The sequence below is a fragment of the Saccostrea cucullata genome, unplaced genomic scaffold, assembly GCF_032062105.1.
Source record: "Saccostrea cucullata isolate Sc308-1 unplaced genomic scaffold, CSIRO_AGI_Scuc_v1 ctg207, whole genome shotgun sequence".
Taxonomy (NCBI): Eukaryota; Metazoa; Mollusca; class Bivalvia; order Ostreida; family Ostreidae; genus Saccostrea; species Saccostrea cuccullata.
The window spans coordinates 178,206-201,232 of NW_026931392.1; the positions used below are offsets into that span (position 1 = coordinate 178,206).

Genomic DNA, 23,027 nt, shown 5'->3' on the forward strand with positions numbered 1-23,027 from the left:
ACACGTACTTCAGGAAAAGGGAAAAGTCCATGTTTCTTTTGTAAGAAAATCTTGATAAATATAGTCAATAATTATAAGAATTCAAGTTTTAAATATTCTTCTATTACAGATTGATCCTCATATCTGCTGTATAAAAATGTCTTAAAGTTGAAGACTAGTTAGTATGAATTTGAAAAAAAAAAATGTGTGCTCAGCTATAACAACTTCAACACAAACCTACAAAAATATTGCAAGCCTGATTACGCATCCTTTTTATGCAAAATTTGAAGAAAATCATTCTGTGCACAAGAATGAAGTTTTGCATATGTCAGAAGTATTTATCTTTACTATACATACTGATGCAGGGTTAGAAGTAATGAAAGCAGTATTAATTACTACTTTTTATTCATTGTCCAATACAAGCGTCTGTAATCTGAAATATTTAATATCAAGTTAAATCAAAGACTCCATTATTAAGAAATGATAATCAAACTGAAGACTTCATAATGCATAAATTATTTATCAAATTGATCTGAGAATGCTGAATGCTTTTTTAAAACATTTCATAGTACCTTCGTCAAGCCTGTTTATTGGACAACTTCCAGGAAACTTTTCAAAAAAATAATATACAACATAATACAGTGATTTCTTTTTAATTTTAATATTTCAATTTCAAAGTTCAGAATGATTTGAAATAAACCATTTAAAGATCACTCTTCAACTAGATAATCAAATAAAAAGAGAAAACAATACATGTACATAAATGTCATTAAATCATATTCAAGGCACACAAAGATATATATGTTATATTTTTCAAGCTCAAGAGATCAAACAGTGTAATGGACGGTATACATATAAATACTGTTTTCTTCATGGAATTCCATGGAATTGGACAAATAAGGAATGATATGAGTATATCTAAGAGACAAATGTAATGTAATATATGATATCATGAAACACGTTGTATACAGAATTTGCATAAGTAATGCTTGTCTGAACGTTCTGTACTGAAAACAATTGATCTCTCATTTCAAAATTTCAGTGAAAAGTGCTGATTGCTGCTCAAAATAGAATCAATGTATATTCATTTAACACTAACGGGTGCTTTTGACACATCCTGGTATTTCAAAATTCTTTATTATACAGGGTCTTTGCCTTTCCATTATTTAAATAAACTAATCAATGTTCTATCAAAATGAATATTACATAAGATTCTATTTGATCAAATATTTTGTAACTGTACGTTTAACAAAGACACAAAACTAATGCGCATGTTGTTGTAGAGATTCATCACCAGAAATAAGTTATAAAAGGATCCAACCTTTATTCCATGGATTACATATATTTTATAAACAATGCATTCAGTTAACAAATTTCAATAATTTAGCGTAAAATATTACATTACAGTGCATATTACAATGCATTTTATCCGATATGCTTTGTACATCTAAAAGAACATATCCTTCAATTCATCGCATTATTCAAGTAAAATAATTAAAAGCTTTTTTCATGAATGTTGCCTTTCCTTTAAACTTGCATCTGGTCACTCAACCAATAAATATATCACATATAGCATCCATAGACATGTATCATTTAGAATTAGATACATTATAGAAATTTATAGAAGTTAAAATTATAAATCATATAAAAATTATAGAAAGTTTATTCCCATAAAAGATTTTAAAATGGGTCTGCTCCATTTGTTTTCAAATTAGCATTTACAATGTATACAGGAATAAAGTTAGATGTTACTTATGTAGCATGCATAATAGAATGTCACAAGCATTATGAAAATTATAATTTTGAAAATGGACGGGGCACTGACAATAGCTTATACAACAAAATGCTATTAAATTCTTGGGATACATACGTATTCAAATATACTTTCTATGTAGTTTGTGCTGCTCATGAAAAGCATTCAAGGGACAGACTTGAAAAAGTTTATCTTATGGAACTATGAATAGTATTCATACAGAGTAGAAAATACATCATTGATTAAAAAGATTCTGACTGCATACTTTAACCTTTTACATTTATTTTACATCTTTTAAATATTATTAATATTGTAATGATATTTAGTCAAGGAAATAATATAATTCAATACTAGATTTAAAAGTAAAAAATACTCTTCTCACAAAGATATTGGTAATTTTCTTAAAAACAATGTATTGAAGGTAAATCTTAAAAGAAATGAACACGAACACCAAACATTTCAAAGGAAAAGTAAAATAAACATCAAATGTAAACGTATACAATAATATATAAATGCATAAATATAAAATAGTGGACGGAAATGATGCATCACAAATAATCTTTTAGGTCAGGAGGTTTTGATTTTAAAAAAAACTGGTGATTGAAGTTTATGATATGTATTATATATCACATTTTACATTTTGTAAATACCCCCTAAAAAGACAAGACCTTCTTATTTTCTTTTTTAGAGAGAAAATTTTCGACATGTATCAATTGAATTTGATTGCTTTGAATAAATAACATACCTCAGAACCAAAGAATAACAAACATATACGATGTTCACTGTAAAACATCATTGTGGGTGTAGAAGCATGTCCATATTTTATTCTCAAATGCATTTTAATTCATCGTTTATATAGAATTTAAGAAATCAAACATTGACTTTCATGTTTGATTTTAAAAGTACTTATTCTTTTTGTTAATACATGTAGATGGACTTGGCATATATTATATCTCCTTATATGTCTTTTTCTTAAAACATTTTTAATCATATAAACGTTTAGATGTTGCATCAAATGTTTTTAAAAATGGAAATACGTTTCAAATTTATGGTTAAATAATGCTTTGAATCTATTCAACTCATTTGCACCACTAAGAAAACAAAGCAATGAAAGTCACCACAAAAATCACAGTATGAAAAGAGGACAAATAACAACTGCTTGAATTTGTCTGGCTAATACTGATATTATGAACTCCTATGAGCAAGAGACGGAAGATCAGTGCGGGCCTAGTTCTTCTTTAGGGGTAATCTTTATCTGACTGCCTGGCATTAGTTCATCAAAGAAAAACCCCAGCATTCTATGAGCCTGAAAAAGATTGATAAATCAAATTAATTACACAAAAATAATATCTACATTTAGAATAAAAACGTCATAGTACTACAATAGATTCAAACTTAAATACTAGAAGCATACAGTGTATTGTCAGATTTAAAAAAAATATATAATGTGATCAATTGAAAATAAACACGAAAAGGTGTCTTCAATAGTGGGAAAAACCATTTCTTTTCTCTAATAAACCAAGATGGTCATTTTCAACATTTAGTGATCGCACCACTTTATTCGCAAAGCGATGAAACAAAAAGCATTGGTTGACGTTAAGTAAAATAGTTGGAAGGGAAGGATTGAATAGTGATACTGATATGGAATAATCACGTCCGATCCAGATCCCAATGGGAGCAGGCAAAGCCTCCCAAAAGTCCTATCTCATTCTTCCCAAAGACATTTATAGATGTGATAAAAATCTGGGTGTTTGAATTTGACATCGAAATGTGGAAATAAAGGGTTAGCTTGGAGAGAGCTTGATTCTTATTAAGATAGTCAAACCACTGCAATTACTAAAACAAAAAAGGATTTCGAAATCTGCACTCCACTTGTTTTTCATTAAATTTGGATCTGAAAGCTGTGCTAAATCTGCAAATCATTTCACAATAAAAAACAAATGAAGTATTTTCTTATACAACTTCTGAAAGGTTTATCTAATTCGTTTTTGCAATTTAATACCAAGTTTTCACTTAGCAGAGGTCCTTTGTCAACGACTCTTTTAATATTTTCAATCTCAAGAAGTAATTTTGGATGAAAAAGCGGACGTTTTGACAGATTCATTGCCATGACTGTAGAGTTCTATTAATAAACATCACACGAAATATTATTTGTTAACGAAAAATTTATATTTATTGAAATCGAAAAGATTTACATCAAAGGTTAATCATTTACTGTGAGAATACATGTTTGCTGGTCAAAAATTAAAAAAGACTTTTCTCACTAAAAAACAATAACACTATAGGCCTATACATTGAAAGGAAACAGAGAATCAGAGTAAACATTTCGAAATTATTTGATGTATTTTTTTCCGAATGGTATTAGAATATTTCAAAACGGTTGATATCATCAGACAGCAATATTCCCACATAATTGTTTGCCTTTTATGTATTCTTACACCTTTGTTTATTGTTGTTTAATTTTCAATCTTAAATTTCACTTTTAGGACACTATTTTAAAGCTGAGGTCAATTAGTGATCTAATATGTTTCAAAAGTTCATATAACTTCAAATACATAAACAAGACAAATGCAATTCCGTTATTTGATACTGTATAAATTATGGACTGTTTCTGATGCAAGAATTCGTACTACATTATAGTACTAAACCCTAGACCGGTCCTTCGAACGTGTCCATATAAACCGCGGTCTTGTGTCACAGTAGGTGCTGGCATAAAAAAGATCTCCGACTGCTCAATTGCCGTGAGTGCCGAGTACAAGACAAAATTAGCAGCCCTCCATCTGCAAGTGGTACGTTTGTGAGTTAAAAATTCCCGAGGACAATTAATAGCAAACAAAACTAAATCTTTTACATAACCAATTCTATTAACTTTAATAAACCGAATTTCTGTCCCTCAACCATTTTTTTTTCAGTGACACGAGAAAAGAAATCTACATGTATTTGTCATGATTAATATCAATAACTTTCGAACTAATCAATTTTTCGGAATAAACGTTTAAGCATATTCTCCTGTGAGAAATGCTAATGGATATATCTCCTAAATTTGTAAAGTAACTTGTCATTATCAAAAGAAACTAAATAAGAAGAGACGGAAGCTCGAATGTCTCTGACCGCCAACAGACCCTCGTAAATAACGGACCGGAAGTAACTGAACCTCGACTTCAGTTCAATTACTGGCATTAAAGTCATACATTATTTATTTTTAATGACTCCAATCAGAGTTGGACAACAGACCATTAAAGATTTAAACTTTTCGATAAACATGTGGTGCTTCGCAATAAAATTCATAGTTTGCAAAACCTTAATTTAACGATTCAATTTACTGTGCATGTCATGATTGCAAACCAGCATTTCATTTTAAACAAAACACAGACAGAAATAATAATATTGCTCAACAATGTCAGTTTTTAGAATGGATTCATATTAGCGTACATTTACACTATACGAATACACTGGTACTCGGCCCATGATTATATAAGCTATTGCTCTGGAGAACACTAGACCACAATGCCATTGCATTAGACTTAATTGCATACTGTTGTTGAACATTCATCACTTCTCCATTCTGCATAGAAAAAAAACCAATTACAGTTTCTTCCTCCTCTTTAAAGTGTTATTAAATTCTCCGTGAGTAAACTCCAAACTTTATAATACCCATCATGTGTTTTGATCCAAGTCCTTCTAATATCTTTGGGTCTGGGACGACAAAGGCCCGCTTTTTCATGCCGCTTCATTTTCATTAGTTATCGATTGAAAAATTAAATACAAGCTGATCATTTTTCTTATACATTCGCATCACATATATACGACCGCCCTCGGTTTCTCCGAACGGTTCATTAAATTTTCACAATTAAATATGCATTACCCACCAGTGCCAAGGAAATTCACAGAAAGTATAAGAGCATAGTAGTGGATAAACTAACTCGTTCTTTGAGATGAAAATAAGTTTCTTCATATTAGCTGAAGATCGGCGGCCTAATGATTTACAACTTATGCAATTAAAATCCAGCTGATTCCCACCAACCGTTTCTTCAATGATTGAATCATCATCAAATCTGTTTTGTTCATGAAATTATTCCTAATGCCCCAAAAGGCCATCCATCTTCATCAACCAGATTAAGCTTCACGAAAAACCCCGAATGATAAGATTGACGGTTAGCAATGGTGCTTAATTCTCCATAACAGGGTAATTGAATTCATACCATAAGGAGGGAGTTGTGGGTCGTAAAAGTATCAAATATTATTATTGCAAAAATTCTAATAATCTTCCAAGATATTTATCGAATCCTAACTGCACATGTTCGTTTGTTTTGTTTAACGTCTCTTTCGAGTTTTTTTTTCATTCAAGGCGAGACCCCACCACTTGTCGGTTGGAAGGGCTGCAAATTTATGACGAACACTCGGTACACTACTGCGACATGGAACCTCGGTTCATACGGTCTCATCCAAAGGGTCTCCGCATCCCACAGTGCAAATTCGTACACGTGATGTAAGGATCAACTCCTTACTCTACTAGAGTGAACTCTCTAACTTCTGTACAGTATTCTCAAAATTATATCTCACATGGTCAAAACAAAACGTAATTTTTTTTCTTTGCATTTATCATCGAGTATTTGCAAACCCTCATTACATGAATAAATGAAAAAAAAACAACATTGGAATGACTTGTGCTTCAAAACTAAATGTAGCTTCTATGGCGGAGAAAAAAAAAAGTCGATTTTAGTCAGTTATATTTATGGAAACATTGATGTTAACCTGCAGTTTGTAAATAAAAGATTCACAAGTCTCTGTTTTGATCAGGTACTCTCGTCTAGATTACAGCTTTTGAAGATGCCATCTTCAAATGACACACACAAAGGCTTCAAATTGAGCTTCCCAGTCAAACATCAAAGCATTAATTAGACAAAACTGTGCTGCTACTTAACAAATTATGTAAGCTGAGGTTTGAGTACGCGGATAATCCCCTCTTTAAAAAATAAAACTACAACCCTAAAAAATTATCTTGTTCTATTGAGCAGGCCTTAAAGTCTTCCGATAATTTTGACATGCGTTTGAAAATGAATACTGTTTCAATTCTGTATAATATGGAAAGAGAAACTTTAATGCGTGTGAGAAGTTAAACAATCACAGAATAACGTTTCTTTTGAAAAGAGATCGATCAACTTTGGAAGAAAGCAATCAATTTGAAAATAATGGAAAAAAACATGTTTTAGAAAACGTAAGGAATACATTTTCCTATTTGATGTTTATGCTGAAATACTTCAATTCATTTCACTGCAGATAACTGAATATTGATAAAAAAAAAACGTTTATTGCTTTCAAGACCTTATTATTTGCAATAGATATTAAAACTTATTTTTGTGATGGGCTGACAGACCATCAAAGCGAGAGGAAACCTCCTGGGCCTACAATACCAGCCAATGAATTCAAAATAAAACTTCCATTTTGCCGTATATTTTGTCTCCTCTAACTCCCTGTACTTCATTTGCTTGTGTTTCATCTGAATTAGTGGGAAAATTATGGCGCACAAAGGAATAAATTATTTCAATTTCAAGCAGTTACTATAAATTTTTGGCCAGAATGATTCTTCCAAATTATTGGACAAAAGTTCAGTTAATGCGATCTGCTTCATCTCAACGCTTTCATCTCTTCTTGATCGATAAGTTAGTAATAAAACATTATGATGACCCCCGAGACAAAGAAAATTACATCAACACTGCATATCAGATCCTGTGACGCACCTCGAAGTGAAGTAATAATAGATTTTGACAGGGAACCGAAAGACTCCAGGTTTTAAGGGAAAAAAGGCATTTCTGGATTATTTAGCTCTTGAAAAAGTCCTATGAAAAATTAAAACAAACTACATAAATAGTAAACAAACTCTATTGTTATCTCATTTAGCATAGACAAACTATCTTTGAGTCAAATATTGACAAATTGTAAGGCAATTTTTACACAAGTTTTTCCTTTTATACGATTGGGACAAGGAGCACAAGGCAGGTGTAACCCGTCGACAGGGTATGTTTCTTCCTTTATGGCACCTGATTCCAAATGTTTGTGTTTTGCTCTACTCCTTATTAATATTGTTCCAGTTGACTTTTAAGCCTAATAACTGTTCGTTATCTCCATTTTCATGCATATAATTGTTTGTCCATCGTTCTAGATACCTGTTGGGTGGAAAACAAAATCATGTTTACGTATTTTGAAGATCTTTTGGGTAACATTATTTGACATTTCCCTTTAAACATTTGAACTATTCTTCTAGCAAACAAAGCCACTGGACAATGCTGAACAGAAAAAGTCATACGTGTAATAGAAAAATGTCATACATACAATAGAGAAAATAAGCACAGAAAACATGAAGAAAAACAAAAGAAAGAGATACATGACCAAAACGAAGAAGGGCATATGTAGAAGACATGTTTTGGTGCTCTTCATAGATCTCCACAAGGAAAAAAAGAAATAGTGGGTATGTAATTACAGACAACCTAACCAAAACAACCGTTAATTCAATAAGACAGAATCCCATGAACATTTAATGTCAGTCACCTGTAAGAGACACAAATGCACTGACAAAAAGCGGTCAACTATACACCCAAGGTTAATCTTTATTGAAAGAAGATGTCGCAATATGTCACTGATGCTGCAAACTTAGCATGATTTATTTCTTTATTCTTTTATTTCCCTGTGGGGCAGAATTATCTAATCCATTAAGCTTTATGGACTGACACATTACAGATGTTTTCTTACACTTTTTAACTACTGTACATAATTGAAAAGTTAAACTCCAGGTTTAAACTTTTCTTTGATCACATAATTAAGAGTAATAAAAACTAACTGACTTCTTTTGTGGAAAACAAAGTCAAGCTATATGGAGCATAAAACATTGTTGAACATTAAATTTACATGAGACGCTGTGTAATGGTATTGGTATTTTTCCTATTCATTGTTTTGGGAACACAACAAAGGCTGTTTACTAGGTATAGCCAGTAGCCCTATTTACAGCTCAGACAAGTGAGTGATGGTATTGTAATGGGCTGTGGCACATAGACTCCTATATTCCATGTTATAACCACTGTATAATCAACATATAGCACCCATTTCATGCCTGAGAAGCATGTTTATAGAGAACACAATCAATTCTTAAAGGACTTCAGCAGACAATGCATATTACTGATTCAATCAACAACAGCAAGCCATGCTGGTTCTCAAACAAATTTCATTTTTCATATTGAAATTTTGTCAAATTTACATTCTTGTTAGAAAAGAAGTTTTAATATTCATATTATGTACATTGATTTAAGGTAGTCCGATCCTCAGGTCTATAAAATTAGCATTTAAGTAATCAACAATGCTCATAAAAGTATCTCTGAATCCATAAAGTTATGTAAATTTATCCACAGTATTTCTTTAAAGTTAAAGATTTGAGTAAATCATATTATATAGGGAAAATTGTCCAATATTTTTGCAGAAAAAGCGAATTGGAATATCAGCTATGCATTTTCTAATTGCAAATTGATCAACAAATATATTATAGGTTAAAATACGATAGGTATCCAGGCATTCAGAAATATTGTCATGAATTTTATACTTATTTGGTATTTTTTGTCTTCTATTTCCATCATGTTTTCTATAATACATATTGTAAAAGGCTTTTGCTATCTTTGCAAGACAACACAAATCACTTCTTATTTCATAACATGCTAATAAGCATTGGTATCAAAGCTGGATTCAAGAAAATCTTACTTCTCTAAAATTGTATTAATTTTTTTTTTCGTTTTATAGGGTACAAATGTCAACTTTTTAAAAGACCTTTTCTAAGACTTCCAAAAACCTTTAATCTTCTAAAGATGAATAAAATGAAAATTGTTGCATGAAAAATTTTCATTTCAAGCCTCATATTGATGCATTTTAAATTAAATATTAATTTTTGGAGTTATGCTTCCTGGCTGAGGATCGGATATCCTTAATGCACACTTCATAATGGCTCTACATCAAAAACTTCATAGGAACAGCAAAAGAGAAAATATGAATGATCACTTTTTATCACTAGCAACGTTAACTTTGTTGCTTGTGTTAAAATCTTTAATCATTTACAGATTCTTTAAGCATTGAAATTTTAGTCACTGGCTCACTTTTGCAAATTTTGTAATTAAAATTAGCAAATTGATTTTAAGCTTTGTGGGAAAAATATCAAACAATGTAAATGCATGTATATTATTGTTTTTGCAGTCTAATCCCTCATGTGAACCTCTTTTTCCTGCAAAAGAATAAAATATTTTAATGTTTAAAGCAAAACAATTGCTAACTTGATTTTTGGCTCAAGTGAGCTAATGATTTGCCTTTTTCTGACTTCAACCTTTTAAATTGCATAACCAGCAATTTTTGTTACAGTGTATTGCTGCTTAATGATGCATTTAAAAAAAACCAAACTTGTTATACTTTTGATTGAAATTTTGAAAACTAGGGAGTAGGGATATGATTTGAATACACCTAAATCTGCACCACACTTGGAATAATGCACATCAATATCTCTACTGAATATTTAGTACCCCATTCATATGACATGATTTGCATATCTCAGTATATTTTACACATATGTAAATTTACTCACATATGCATTTTTTGTCATAAGAACTGATTTACTCATATGCAAATTCTGCACTGTTGAGTAAATGTACACCTGGTCAGGACTAAATGCAAATTAACTTTTGCATACACTTTGTAGCAAATTATTTATTCATGTGTGTAAATGTTGTCATATGAACACGCAGCAAATTTACATATACCCATTTTCATTGTTGTTTCGGTTGTGTATTCAATGGTATATAAAATATTAGTTGGTAAAAAAGGTGGCTAGAAGGCAAAACTCTAAACAATGAGCCATCTTCTCCTCTGAGATAAATTTTCAAAATTTGCAAAAATGACGGCTTCTTGCACCCTTTCTGGCAAACCTTTGTTTATGTTTATAAAGATAAAGATGTGGTCTCAAACAAGTGCCCTGTGGGATCAATAAGTAGTACCCTTTAAGTTTAAGTTGTCTCCTTGTGAATGCTCCAGAGCTATGATATGAACATGCATTCCATCAATTGCTCGGGCCCCATTACCGTTTAGCTCTTGATGACTTTCTTCTACTTTTCTCTGTTTTTAATTCAGGCAAGCTACTCACATATAACTTAATGTTACAGGAATTTCAATAAACTCGTTGAAAGTAAGCATTCGTAAGTATGCTTCTTGGCACCTGATCCCACCATTAATTTCTACGGGTTTGTGTTCATTTCCTATTCACATATTTGTATTGTTCAAAGATTTTTAACATCGATTACTGTTACTTTTCTTCATCCTTTTCATTCTCCTGGAAAATACATAATTACATTCAAGCAGATATTTTATAATGGCCTTGCACACTTGATGTACTGTATTTTCCCAACATCAAAAAGATTCCAATAGTCCTATTTCTGCTGGAGACATCAACCAATAGATGGCAACAGTGACCTTTTTCTTTACAGCCAACTGCTCTTCTACAGTCTTTAAGACCAAAGCCAAAACATTTTCCAACATTTAACAAATTTTTTTAATAAATTTTCCTTCTTCGTGTGTAAATTCTTATACCATTCTTTGCCCTTTTAGTCATTAAGTTTGTTTTTTTTTTTGGTAACTCCCCCCCCCCCTCACTTTCTTTGAGGAACATTCAAAAGTTAGTCATACCCAAACATTAACGAAATACCCTTTTTCTATAAAAAATTACAATTATGAATCTGTGCATCTCCTTATTTTATATGAAAATATGAGGATTTGCTAACAGTACATAAATCTTGTCTGAACGCTAAGCAAATTAACTTTTACTTACATGTGTAGATTTACTAATATGTAAATTTGCACACATAAGCAAATTTTCGTCATATGAATGGGGTATAGGATAGATAAATGCTGACCTGAATCTCATATAAAGAACACATACACAATATATGAGCTAGTAATAATTATATCTGATCTATAAGTAGAATGGAAATAGGTCCATCATCCTTTTTACTTTGAAATTTATTTTTTTTTTTAAATTAAACATATAAAAGAGGAATGGTCATTATTTTAAAAAAATCTTTATAAATAAACTTGCATCTCTATGGCAAATTTGATCATCCTATATTACCAATATTAACCATTAATATTTCACATTTTGTCAATGACATCAATTGTTATACACTGTATTTAATCTGGGCCTTAATCCATGTGCTATCATAAATGCAAGGTATTAATTATGAAACCTAAAGATCAGCTGCCAAATCAGGGAATAAATATCTGATCATCTTACATAAGTTATGACGTTCATAAATACCCTGATCGCAAAAGGACCAGTCTCATTATTGATTTCTTAATTATCTATTAATCACATCTGCTTGCAGCGGCAATCCCCCTTTGAGTCCTATTTGGAGGATATGCATGTTATAAATGAATACCTACATCATATCTCATCAGTATGATCAAACACCAATGTGTGCTTCAATTTTTACTGTTTTTAAATTTGTTTTTTTTAGTGCAACATACTGTACAGCTGCAATAAGGATATAATTGGCTACGGATGATACCAGATGACAAAGTAATTTGATAAAGAAACATTATCAAATAATTCATCTGAATCGTTTAGAAAATCATTAAAAAAATTAACCTGTAAGAAATATCTGACAGCTTTATTATACTTTTTTGATGTCTGTTCACCATTTTATTGTGTATAGCTGAATTCTATCAGGGTATAGCTATCTGTTTTCTTCCATAAGAAACAAAATACATAGTGGCATGTGTTTATTAGTATTTGTTATTGTTTCAGTACCTGTTTTATGTCCGACGGACGGAAAATGCCTCCTCCATATTTACCAATAATGGAATCTGCACCAAAGTTGCTATTTAAAAGAAATAAAAAATATTCTTTCAATTTGCATTCTAGTTTAAATTGCAATCTAGCTAAAATAAATATTCATAACAACATGATCAGATGATATTCTCAATTGTAGAATATTTTGAACAGTTACTCTGTTTATTTGGTTTTATATATATTTATTGTATGCCCATCAATTTCCTTGTTTTGTTACTTTTAATTTAACAGAGTTTAATCTGATTTTCCAGATCACCACACTGTGGTTTTTTTAATCCATATCACCACTCTCTGAAACTGATGACATAGTACGCAGAAAGATGATGTTATTTTTCTAGCACATTAAAAAGTTCCAGGGCAAAATGCTTTATATATTATAATATTATATAACTTTGTGAAATCCAGAATTCTGATTGGTCAATACAAAGTAATTATTTTGTAATAACGACCGCTAAAAGCGAATAATGACTCGCACGAGCTGCCTCGTTTTCACTTTCGCTTTTGTCAAACATGGAAGGTCGCAAGTTTGTAAGTTGTAGGTGAGGAAAATTTAAAAGATATAGTTAAGAACTCTGAGGCCGAGAATACAAAACAATTACAAGGATATATGTTAATGTTTTTCGTGAATACTAAGCACATACCATTTCATCGTTGAATTCGACTTTTCCACTCGGCGAGCAGTTTTCGGACGGTGTTTACGCGATTACAGAGACTAAAGATTGAAATAAGACAAGCATGCCATGTGTATGATTGTATAGATAAATTATCGTAGAAGACATAGGTATTAATATTTTGTCAGTGCATTTCCTTTACAAGTGTTTAGGAGTGCAATTCTCAATCTGGGGGAGGGGGTACTCTGTGTTATTCGGAGATAGATACCTTGCATTATTACTATGTTATGGGTAAAAATTTATTACCGAAACAATTTTCCTGTGAGTAATATTCAATAAATTCTTAAACATTTACATCCAACTTATTTATGGTTAATACTAGCTATCGTATTATTTATATAATATAATAAATATGGACTCAATGCACGGTCAGTATGCATTTATAATGACCCAGGATGACAGATATTGACCTCAGATACATGGAGTATATCGACCTCGGGCTAGGGCCCTCGGTCGATATACATCATGTATCTTCGGTCAATATCTGTCATCCTGGGTCATTATAAATGCATATTGACCTACATTGAGTCCATATTTGTATAATATTGACTCCTAAATTTTACTTTATTATATTTAGCTAGTTGTAATGGGTATAAATGCTTTGTTTAATAGATAAATATTATAATGTTGATTTCTAAATTTCATTTTACTATATTAAGCTAGTTGTAAGGGGTATACTATAATAAAATTATTATTATGAGAGTAACTTGATCCAAAGACCCGTATCACGTTTCGTTGACAGGCGAGGATCATTAGATCAAACTTGCTACTTCGCGTCCTGTTTGATCTGAAGATCAACTCGATGTGATATGACTCTTTGGATCAAGTTACTGTTAACATAATATACAGGTAAATTTCGTTATCTCAACATTGACGGGACAATCGGAAAATGTCAAGATATCAGAGTTGAGACTCAACGTCCTTAATTTTACTGCATAGTAAAACCATAGACCTAAATTTAAAGACGTTTAACTATGTACATGTTTAAATAGACTGTAGCTTGTTTGTTTCAGCTAATCCCTCTATATTTATTAGAAAATCTAAGTTATTTAGAAATGTAATTTATGAAATGTTTCCTTTTCATCGAAATCTTCTCAGTTTACTTATAACAGTTTTCCGACATCCAGCATTCCGCGTGCAACTTGCTTTGTCAGAACAGGATACGAAATGTTGAGATAACAAGGTTTACCTGTATTTGTATTTTATGAAAAATATTAATTCTCATAAGCATCACCCTAAAATTATATGAAACCATAAACAAAATTTTTAAAAATTTCTCTTTCGTGCCTTTGAAACATTTCATTGGGAACAAAATAATGAAGTATATCCTAATTAGTCCTTTGTATTTCAGTGCTAGAACTGTGGCACCAATTCTAATCTTGTAGCACCAGAACTGATCTGGTGATGCATTTGATCATGCAGTCCACAAAAGGACAGATACAATACATATATGTGCAACTAAAAAGCCTTTGAATGGCCCTTGAAATTAACACAACATCCTCATTGTTTTCATCCCTTTCATTAAATTAGTTGTGCAGTCAACACTTGCAGATCAAGATAATGAGCCTTTGTAATAAGTTGGTGATTCAATTAAGAGCAGACTCAGGCTGTAATGTTAAGTATAAGGTGCTTTGTGATGTCACAGGGAGGTGCCAAGCTCACACCAATACTATACAGTAATGACAGTAAAACAAATTACAGCACACTAAATAAAGAACTTCATTAAGCTCTTTGCAAATGTCAGGCTTAAAATGTGCTACTTCTTGACTAATTTTCTTTAAATGTTGGCTGCACTTTTGAACTTACCTTCCTAGAATGGCATCAAAAGAAAGTACAGCATTGTCTCTCTGTAGTGCAAAGACAAGGGAGGGTCCAGACAACAACATAGGAACCTTAAAAATAACAACAACATAGGAACCTTAAATAAAGAAAAATATAAATAAATTTAACAACTTACAATGATTTAAACTTAATACAGGTTATACAGGCCATTTATTTGAGACAGTTGAAGTCATATAATTTGTTTTTTTTTTGTTTTGGGGGGGGGGGGGGGGGGGGAGGGGGAAGGGGTTACTAAAATTGTCTCTTGTCATGATTTTCCAAGTTGTATATATTGTAATGAGTCACTTAATCCAATTGATTTTTTTTTTCATTCCAAATGTATAAAGTAGAAATATTTGTCTTCCTGTTGTAAATGCAGTTCTGTAATTAAGAAATGGGAAATTTAATCAAATAATCTTATCTCTCCATATTCAGTGATCAATTTACTCTGACTTGAACATTAAGTGTTGTTCAAGTACAATAGTCATATTAAATCTGCTCCAATCCTCAGGGCTCCTGGGTATAACAGCTAGTCCTATTTCAGTTGTTTAGCCCTGACTGACAATGTATGGATTAAGCAGGGTAGAAATGATTTTTGCCCACACATGATCATAAAAATGCTATACAGACTAAGAAGAAATCCAATCACATCCCTATGCACGAATACAGGCATTTATTTGTGAGAGTTATTGAGAACCATTAAGATTTTAGAGTTACCTGTTTATAACTGCCAGCATTGATGATATGAAGGAAGATTTCAGCCTGCTCCTGTGTAAACCAAACCATTCTTGCTCCAACAATCTCAAATCTGTCACAAAACAAAAATTGATACATTTTTAACTGTAATTTTTTTAATGATTTCATTTATTTTTCATCTTAGCAAAAAATAACTTTATATATCAAATCTTGTTTATAAATCTCTTCTTATGTTTACCAGTCATATCCCATTTTGTACTAGAAAGTTATTTTTAGAGTGACTATCACTCAGTACTTATCGGTATGTAAAACCTGTTCTATATAATTTGAAATGCAAAAGCTATAAAAATTTTTATGTTTAAGGGATCAAATGTTCATGCGTTAAGGAAAATATATTGGTTTTTTGGGGATTTCATTTTGTGTTTCAGAATCTTTAAGTAAAAATATTTGTTAAAAATTTCATTTCATGCTGGAGATGAATTTGTGGGTCTTCATACCCTCAAAACAAATAATACAAAAATTCAACATATAAGTGATTTCAGTGTAACAATCAGTTCTGCTGTAATAGTATACTGATGTTTAAAGTTAGCATTGTCATCAGCAGTAAGGAAAAATATTTTTTCAGTACAATTATGTACCTTTTAAAATTTATTTTCCTTTCCTAATTAAACCTTTGATGCAGCATGTTTAAATATGAAATGCTGGAATTGACCAAGAGAGACGACTTAAATGGTACAGCTGTTCTACTTGTTAGATTAATTCCAGCATGACTACCGTTCTGTACTGCTGGTTTTCTTTTTTTACAGAATGATAACCTATTGGTTGGACTTTAAATACACACTCTTGTTTGAGTAGTTCCTCCACAATGTCAACATAAGCATAGTGTCCCCTGTCGTGGATCTTCAGAAGTGGAGGCTTCAGTACTATACAGTTAGTCTGTAGTAACAACTGGATCTCTGTACAAGAAAAGTTACATCAGTTAGAGATCTTGGAAACATTATATTAACAGTTATGTAAACAGTGTATACCACAACAAAAAAAATACTTGCACAAAAATTTAGAACAGTGAACACATGCCATGGCAATAAAAAAGGATATTAAAAGAAAAAAAATAACTTTACTAAGAAAATTCAACCAAAGCGTATTTTAAAATGCTGTGCAGATGAAAAATGAATTGTACAATACATTCTAGTAACCATCTTTATTTTGATCTAAATGTGTTCATTTTCTATTAGATTTATATATTTCAGATTTACTACCAGATAAATTTGTAATACTAATAGTATACCAATAGCCGAGTGTTCTCTGTCTCCAGGCATGTCTGTAACTTGAACAGTTCTTTTGTCTCCAGTAGATACATCTATAAGACTGTCCACTGCTGGACCTAGTATCTACAACAAGAGAAATTGTTAGCTAAAATGCACTACCCACTTTAATTTTTATTAAACTCCTAGATCTGAAAACAAATCTAAAATGAGGACATCTTGAAGAATGTCTATATGATGCCTTAAATTTGTGTCTGTGTACTGCACATATTTGAGTTTCCATCAAATGTTCCTTAGATTCATTTTTTTTTAACTCAATGTTTTTTCAATACACAAGTTTCCTTTGGTGCGCTCTTTCATTGAGGAGGGGAGTTTCGTTGCCACATAAACAGACACTTGGGACAGATATTTATATACTGGATACATTGCATCATCGATATACCGGTTTATCATAACTACATGATTGTCAGGATGCACTCTTCAACTCAAGAATAAATGAATGTAAAGGTGTCATATTTAAAACCAGAAGTCTCTGTCGAGACTGAAGCTCTACTGGTTTGTACTTATAGCAAAGGAAGAGAAAAGTACTTAAGCAGTTGGAAATTGAAACTTTTCAACAGCAATAAATAGAATAATGATCCTTGATTAAGTCTCTTTATGTTCTTAGTGCAGTCTACTTGCATGCCACATTTATATTATAATCAGACTAAAATTGTATTTGGAGTAGCATTTTGAAAGAATTTCACAGAAATTTCTTTTTTTAGTAACCACGGCAACACCGTTCATCGAAATCAAAAACCGATACACAGATTTATGTATCTTACTGTAGTCTACTTGTGTGCCAAGTTATATTGAAATCAGACTAAAACTGTAGAAGGAGTAGCATTTTGAAAGAATTTCACAGAAATTTCTATTTTTAGTAACCACAGCAACACCGTTCATCGAAATCAAAAACTGATAAAGAGAATTATGTATCTTACTGTAGTCTACTTGTGTGCCAAGTTATATTGAAATCAGACTAAAACTGTAGAAGGAGTAGCATTCTGAAAGAATTTCACAGAAATTTCTATTATTAGTAACCACGGCAACACCGTTCATCGAAATCAAAAACCGATATAAAGAATTGTGTATCTTATTGTAGTCTACTTGTGTGCCAAGTTATATTGAAATCAGACTAAAACTGTAGAAGGAGTAGCATTTTGAAAGAATTTCACAGAAATTTCTATTTTTAGTAACCACGGCAACACCGTTCATCGAAATCAAAAACCGATGCACAGAATTATGTATCTTATTGTAGTCTACTTGTGTGCCAAGTTATATTGAAATCAGACTAAAACTGTAGAAGGAGTAGCATTTTGAAAGAATTTCACAGAAATTTCTATTTTTAGTAACCACGGCAACACCGTTCATCGAAATCAAAAGACTTTTCAGAAGAGGGAAGAGATATGGACCTATAATAAATACGGTACAGTCACATGCATCTGATCATTGCATGTGAACAATCTAAATGACACATTGATCATTTATTCATGCACATTTGTATACAGAAACAACCTGTCCCACCTCCATGCTGAAATGGACTCATTTTGTGCCTCTATCGTAGGAGAGTTACAATCTCAAAACTCTCATATTCTTTATTTTCAATATCCAAAAACCATCAAATGCATGCAAAGTAAGGATAAAGTGAAGTCATAATCAAACATGTATCCGAGTATAAAAATTGATGACAATGTCATGAACAGTCTCTTTAAGAAAAAAATAAACAATGTATGGGAAAAACAAATCAATAGATCATCTATATGACCTTAAAACAAAGCTAATTAATTCATGCACAAATCTGAATTTCTTAAAGAACACACAGTCTTCCTTAATTATTTAATTTTTGAAAAAGACTATAAACAGGAATAGAATATCAAATACACAGGAGATACCTCTTCTTCATCATAATTATCAAAGCCCTGGATTTAAAAAATAAAACATTTCTGTTTATATATTTCATATACGATAACTTTTATTATTTGGATATTCCGCAAGACATTTTTTTGTGTGGTTATTATTATGACAGTACTGTTTTACCTCCAGGTCCCTCAGCTCCTCCGAATCATTACAACACAGACCATCTTTAAAGAACATCTTCAGTTCCTGTACAGCATGGGGAAAATTCTTTGAGCCTTCAAACATAGAATTTTTTTTAGTTAATAAATCTTGTAGCAAATAAAATCGATTTCTTAGAAAATTATATGTCTATTGGTGTCTTATTATAAAATTTAGATTAGTCAGAAAACTGAAAACATTTTCTGACTGCTGAACAAACTATCCTATAGATAAATATACTGTAGATCACTTAATTTTCGCGATACCTTATTTTTGCGAGATAGTCTTAATATTAAATCTTTATTAACGAGACAAAATTTTCACGAATTGTGGTCATTGCTCTATATAAATAATCTTAAGGAATTCTATTATACGCGAGAATGAAATTTTCTCGAGCTTACCGTCTCATGTAATTACGCGAAAATAAAGTTCTTGCGAATAAAAAGTGATTTACAGGACATGTATATATACTGACACGCAAAAGAAACGCAACACCCTACTTTAGGGGGAAATGATTATGTAAAGTAAGAATTTTGTATCTTAAAATTATGAATATCTTCAAGTTGGTAAACATCGGTAAATTAACGGTTGAACGATTTCCATACCATACCGGAAGTCAAGTTTGAGTCTGCTAAACAGAAATCAAAAATTGCATGTTTAACAAAACATTTGGCAATATTATGGAGTTTAAAGGGTTTTTTACTGTTCATCATAAGTAATGCAGCGATATTTCAAAAAATAAACTCTCCTTTTGTTTCCCTGATTTATGAAAATATGTGTGCATTTGCATTGCTCTAGCTGGAGAATTTCAATGTAAAGGTGATGGAGAGTTGCTGATGCGAAATTTCACTACATTACGCCTCAACAGGGTCTTACGTATCATATGCATTAAGGACAGTCCTTGTACCGGAAGTCCAAGGATGGCTACACTGCTCCAAGTTAGAGAAAATTCGACCTAATCATCTGAAAACGTGCATTTAAAAATGCCAAAGAATAATTCCTTCGCTCAGATCTCGATATCAATGAACCTATTGTCTCATAGAAATTAAGCTGCAGTTGTTGTTTAGGGCAGTCTTGCATGTTTCACTTGAATGGCTGGGAGGGGGGTGTTTTAACAGTCATATTTTTCTTAGTAAAGTAAACAGATAAACATTTAACATATTTATCAAATCTCTGATGTTCTAAAAAAAGCCTTACTTTATTCGCTTTTGAAAATCAATAGATAAAAAATCAAACATTTGTAGATTACTGCTTGTTGCGTTTCTTTTGCGTGTCAGTATAGTACTGCTGGGCAAAAATTTCGATATATTGCAATACAATGACAAAAAATATCTTATTCCAATACGTTTTTGTAACATTGATATATCGGTAAATGCTTAGAATAAGGAATTTTATTATTAAATTTAAAAATAAAAGTAAGAAAGGCTTGTTATTAAGTCGAACAGTTAGACAGAAGCTGTTTTATGGATGTATTTCAGAGCATAACTTTAATAAAATCATCCAACATTTTTTTCCTTTTGGTTACTTTTTATAGTTATGCACATTCTGCATGTAAATTAAAGTAATCATAATAAGAAAATGCCATTGTAATTTTCATTGAAAATATTGCAATACATATCGCAATACAGTAAAAAATATTGCAAAACAAAATCTCTGGCCAATACCCAGCCCTAATATATAGAAATTAAATACTGTAAATCACATTTTATTCGCGAGAACTTTATTTTCGCGTAATTACGCAAGACAGTGTGCTTGCAAAAATTAAATAGTATATAATAAGTATATAAGTTATATAAGTTAAATATATAAGTATAAGTATATATATATATTATATACAAGTATATAAGTTAAATAGTATATAATAATAGTATTCCTTAAGATTATATAGAGCAACAACCACAATTTGTGAAAATTATGTCTCGCAAATCAAGAGTCAATGACTATATCACGAAAATAAGGTGTCGCGAAAATTTAGTGATCTACAGTATTCATGCAATTCATCTGTGGATGTCAAATACTGAATTTTTACTTTCAGTAAGAAAGACCAGAGGCCCATGGGCCACATCGCTCACCTGAGCACTGTGGCTACGATAAAGTAGAAATTGGTTTATTATTGAAAAGTTTGAATCCAAAAGTAGTCCCATGACCAATCATGGCTTTGCTAAACTTGAGAAGAAGATTTTTTAAGAATGTTTCTATATAATTTCTATGTAAAACTTTGGTCGGCCGTTTTGGCCCCGCCCTACCCCGGGGGTCATGATTTGAACAAATATGAATCTACACTACCTGAGAATGCTTCCATATAAATATGATCAATTATGGCTTTGCTTTTCTTGAGAAGGAGATTTTTAAAGAATTTTCCTATACATTTCTATGTAAAACTTTGGTCGGCCATTTTTGCCCACCCCTACCCCCAGGGGTCATGATTTTAACAAATTTGAATCTGCACTACCTGAGGATGCCTCCATATATATATATATGATCTATTATGGCTTTGCAATTATTGAGAAGAAGATTCTTAAAGAATTTTCCTATATATTTCAATGTAAAACTTTGGTCGGCCATTGTGGCCCCGCCCTACCCCCGGGGGTCATGATTTGTTCAAACTTGAATCTACACAACATGAGGATGTTTTCCTATAAGTGTCATCTTTTCTGGCACAGTGGTTCTTGAGAAGAAGATTTTTAAAACATGTCACCAAATTTTTATTAATTCCCAATTATCTCCCCTTGAATGAGGGCATGGCCCTTCATTTGAACAAACTTGAATCCCCTTTAACAAAGGATACTTTGAGGCAAGTTTGGTTAAAATTGGACCAACGGTTTTTAAAAAGAAGTCGAAAATGTGAAAAGTTTACAGACAGACAGACGGACTACAGACAAAATGTGATCAGAAAAGCTCACTTGAGCCTTCGGCTCAGGTGAGCTAAAAAAGGTACAACACTGTACATATTGTTATTTAATGTATACATGTATATATGAAAGAAAATTACCATCTTCATTTATATATTTAAAAAATAAATGGCATTTTAAATCTAATGGGATATCAAGCAATTTTATTTCTGAACAGAAAAGGAAAACACAAAATATACGTTCTAATATACAAAACTCACCATGAAGACCGTTGGCGACTATATCCATCCCAAAGGTTCCCCTCCACAGGAACTGACTCTGGCGGCGAGCATTGAGGGGATCACAGGGCCCCAGTAAATCTAGCAGTTTCTTGACAGCATTCTCTCTCTCCAGGGCCAGGATAAATGAGGGGCCAGAACTCAAGTACTTCTTATGTTGATCCAATCTATCAGCATCCTACAAGTTTATTTTACAGTTATGTAAGATGAATTTTTCTCGCATTCATACACACGTACATGTATTACATGTTTTAAAGAAATACACAATATGCCCATCTTAACTGTAATTTATTTTATCTCTAATGAAGAAAGTCTGTAAAGCTAGAGTGCAGGCATTTTAGGTATTCCAAAATTAATAAAACAATGAAACATTGGTAGTTTTAACACATTCATGTTTGAAATAAACAAGTCCTCCTTCTCCTTACCAATTCTCTGTCCTCGTCGATAAGGCAGAGTAATTCCTCCTCCTCCTCAATCACTGCTAGCCTCAGTCCCACGACAGTGAAGCCCTCCAGCATGATCTTACGGAGAATCTTTGTCAGGTGCTTCTTCACGGCGCGCGGTTTGATGACCAGAGCAGTGGTGATGGGCTGTGGTCCTGACAGCATCACATCAAACATGGACTCAGTCATTACATCAGTCTTTATTGAATGAGACCTGTTGTACAATAAAGAAAAATTGCATACTTATCAATATCCCAATCATTTATTTCACTATGCCTTATGATTTAAAGTTATATGTCATGATA

At 31.9% G+C, this 23,027-nt stretch overlaps 1 protein-coding gene across 1 annotated transcript in view; it reads right to left on the minus strand.

Moving 5' to 3' along the window:
* Positions 1-2,110: 2,110 nt before the first annotated feature.
* The window catches only part of LOC134232500 (dynein axonemal assembly factor 8-like), a 31,229-nt gene continuing 10,312 nt past the window's right edge, over positions 2,111-23,027 (minus strand). The window contains exons 22-31 of the mRNA XM_062714479.1: positions 22,705-22,936; positions 22,262-22,457; positions 19,132-19,226; positions 18,987-19,013; positions 17,079-17,181; positions 16,632-16,746; positions 15,812-15,902; positions 15,080-15,165; positions 12,561-12,630; positions 2,111-3,038 (exon numbers count right to left, since the gene is read on the minus strand). Of these exons, the coding sequence (XP_062570463.1) occupies positions 2,949-3,038; positions 12,561-12,630; positions 15,080-15,165; positions 15,812-15,902; positions 16,632-16,746; positions 17,079-17,181; positions 18,987-19,013; positions 19,132-19,226; positions 22,262-22,457; positions 22,705-22,936 (1,105 nt within the window). The 3' untranslated portion in view covers positions 2,111-2,948. The remainder of the gene's footprint in view (positions 3,039-12,560; positions 12,631-15,079; positions 15,166-15,811; positions 15,903-16,631; positions 16,747-17,078; positions 17,182-18,986; positions 19,014-19,131; positions 19,227-22,261; positions 22,458-22,704; positions 22,937-23,027) is intronic.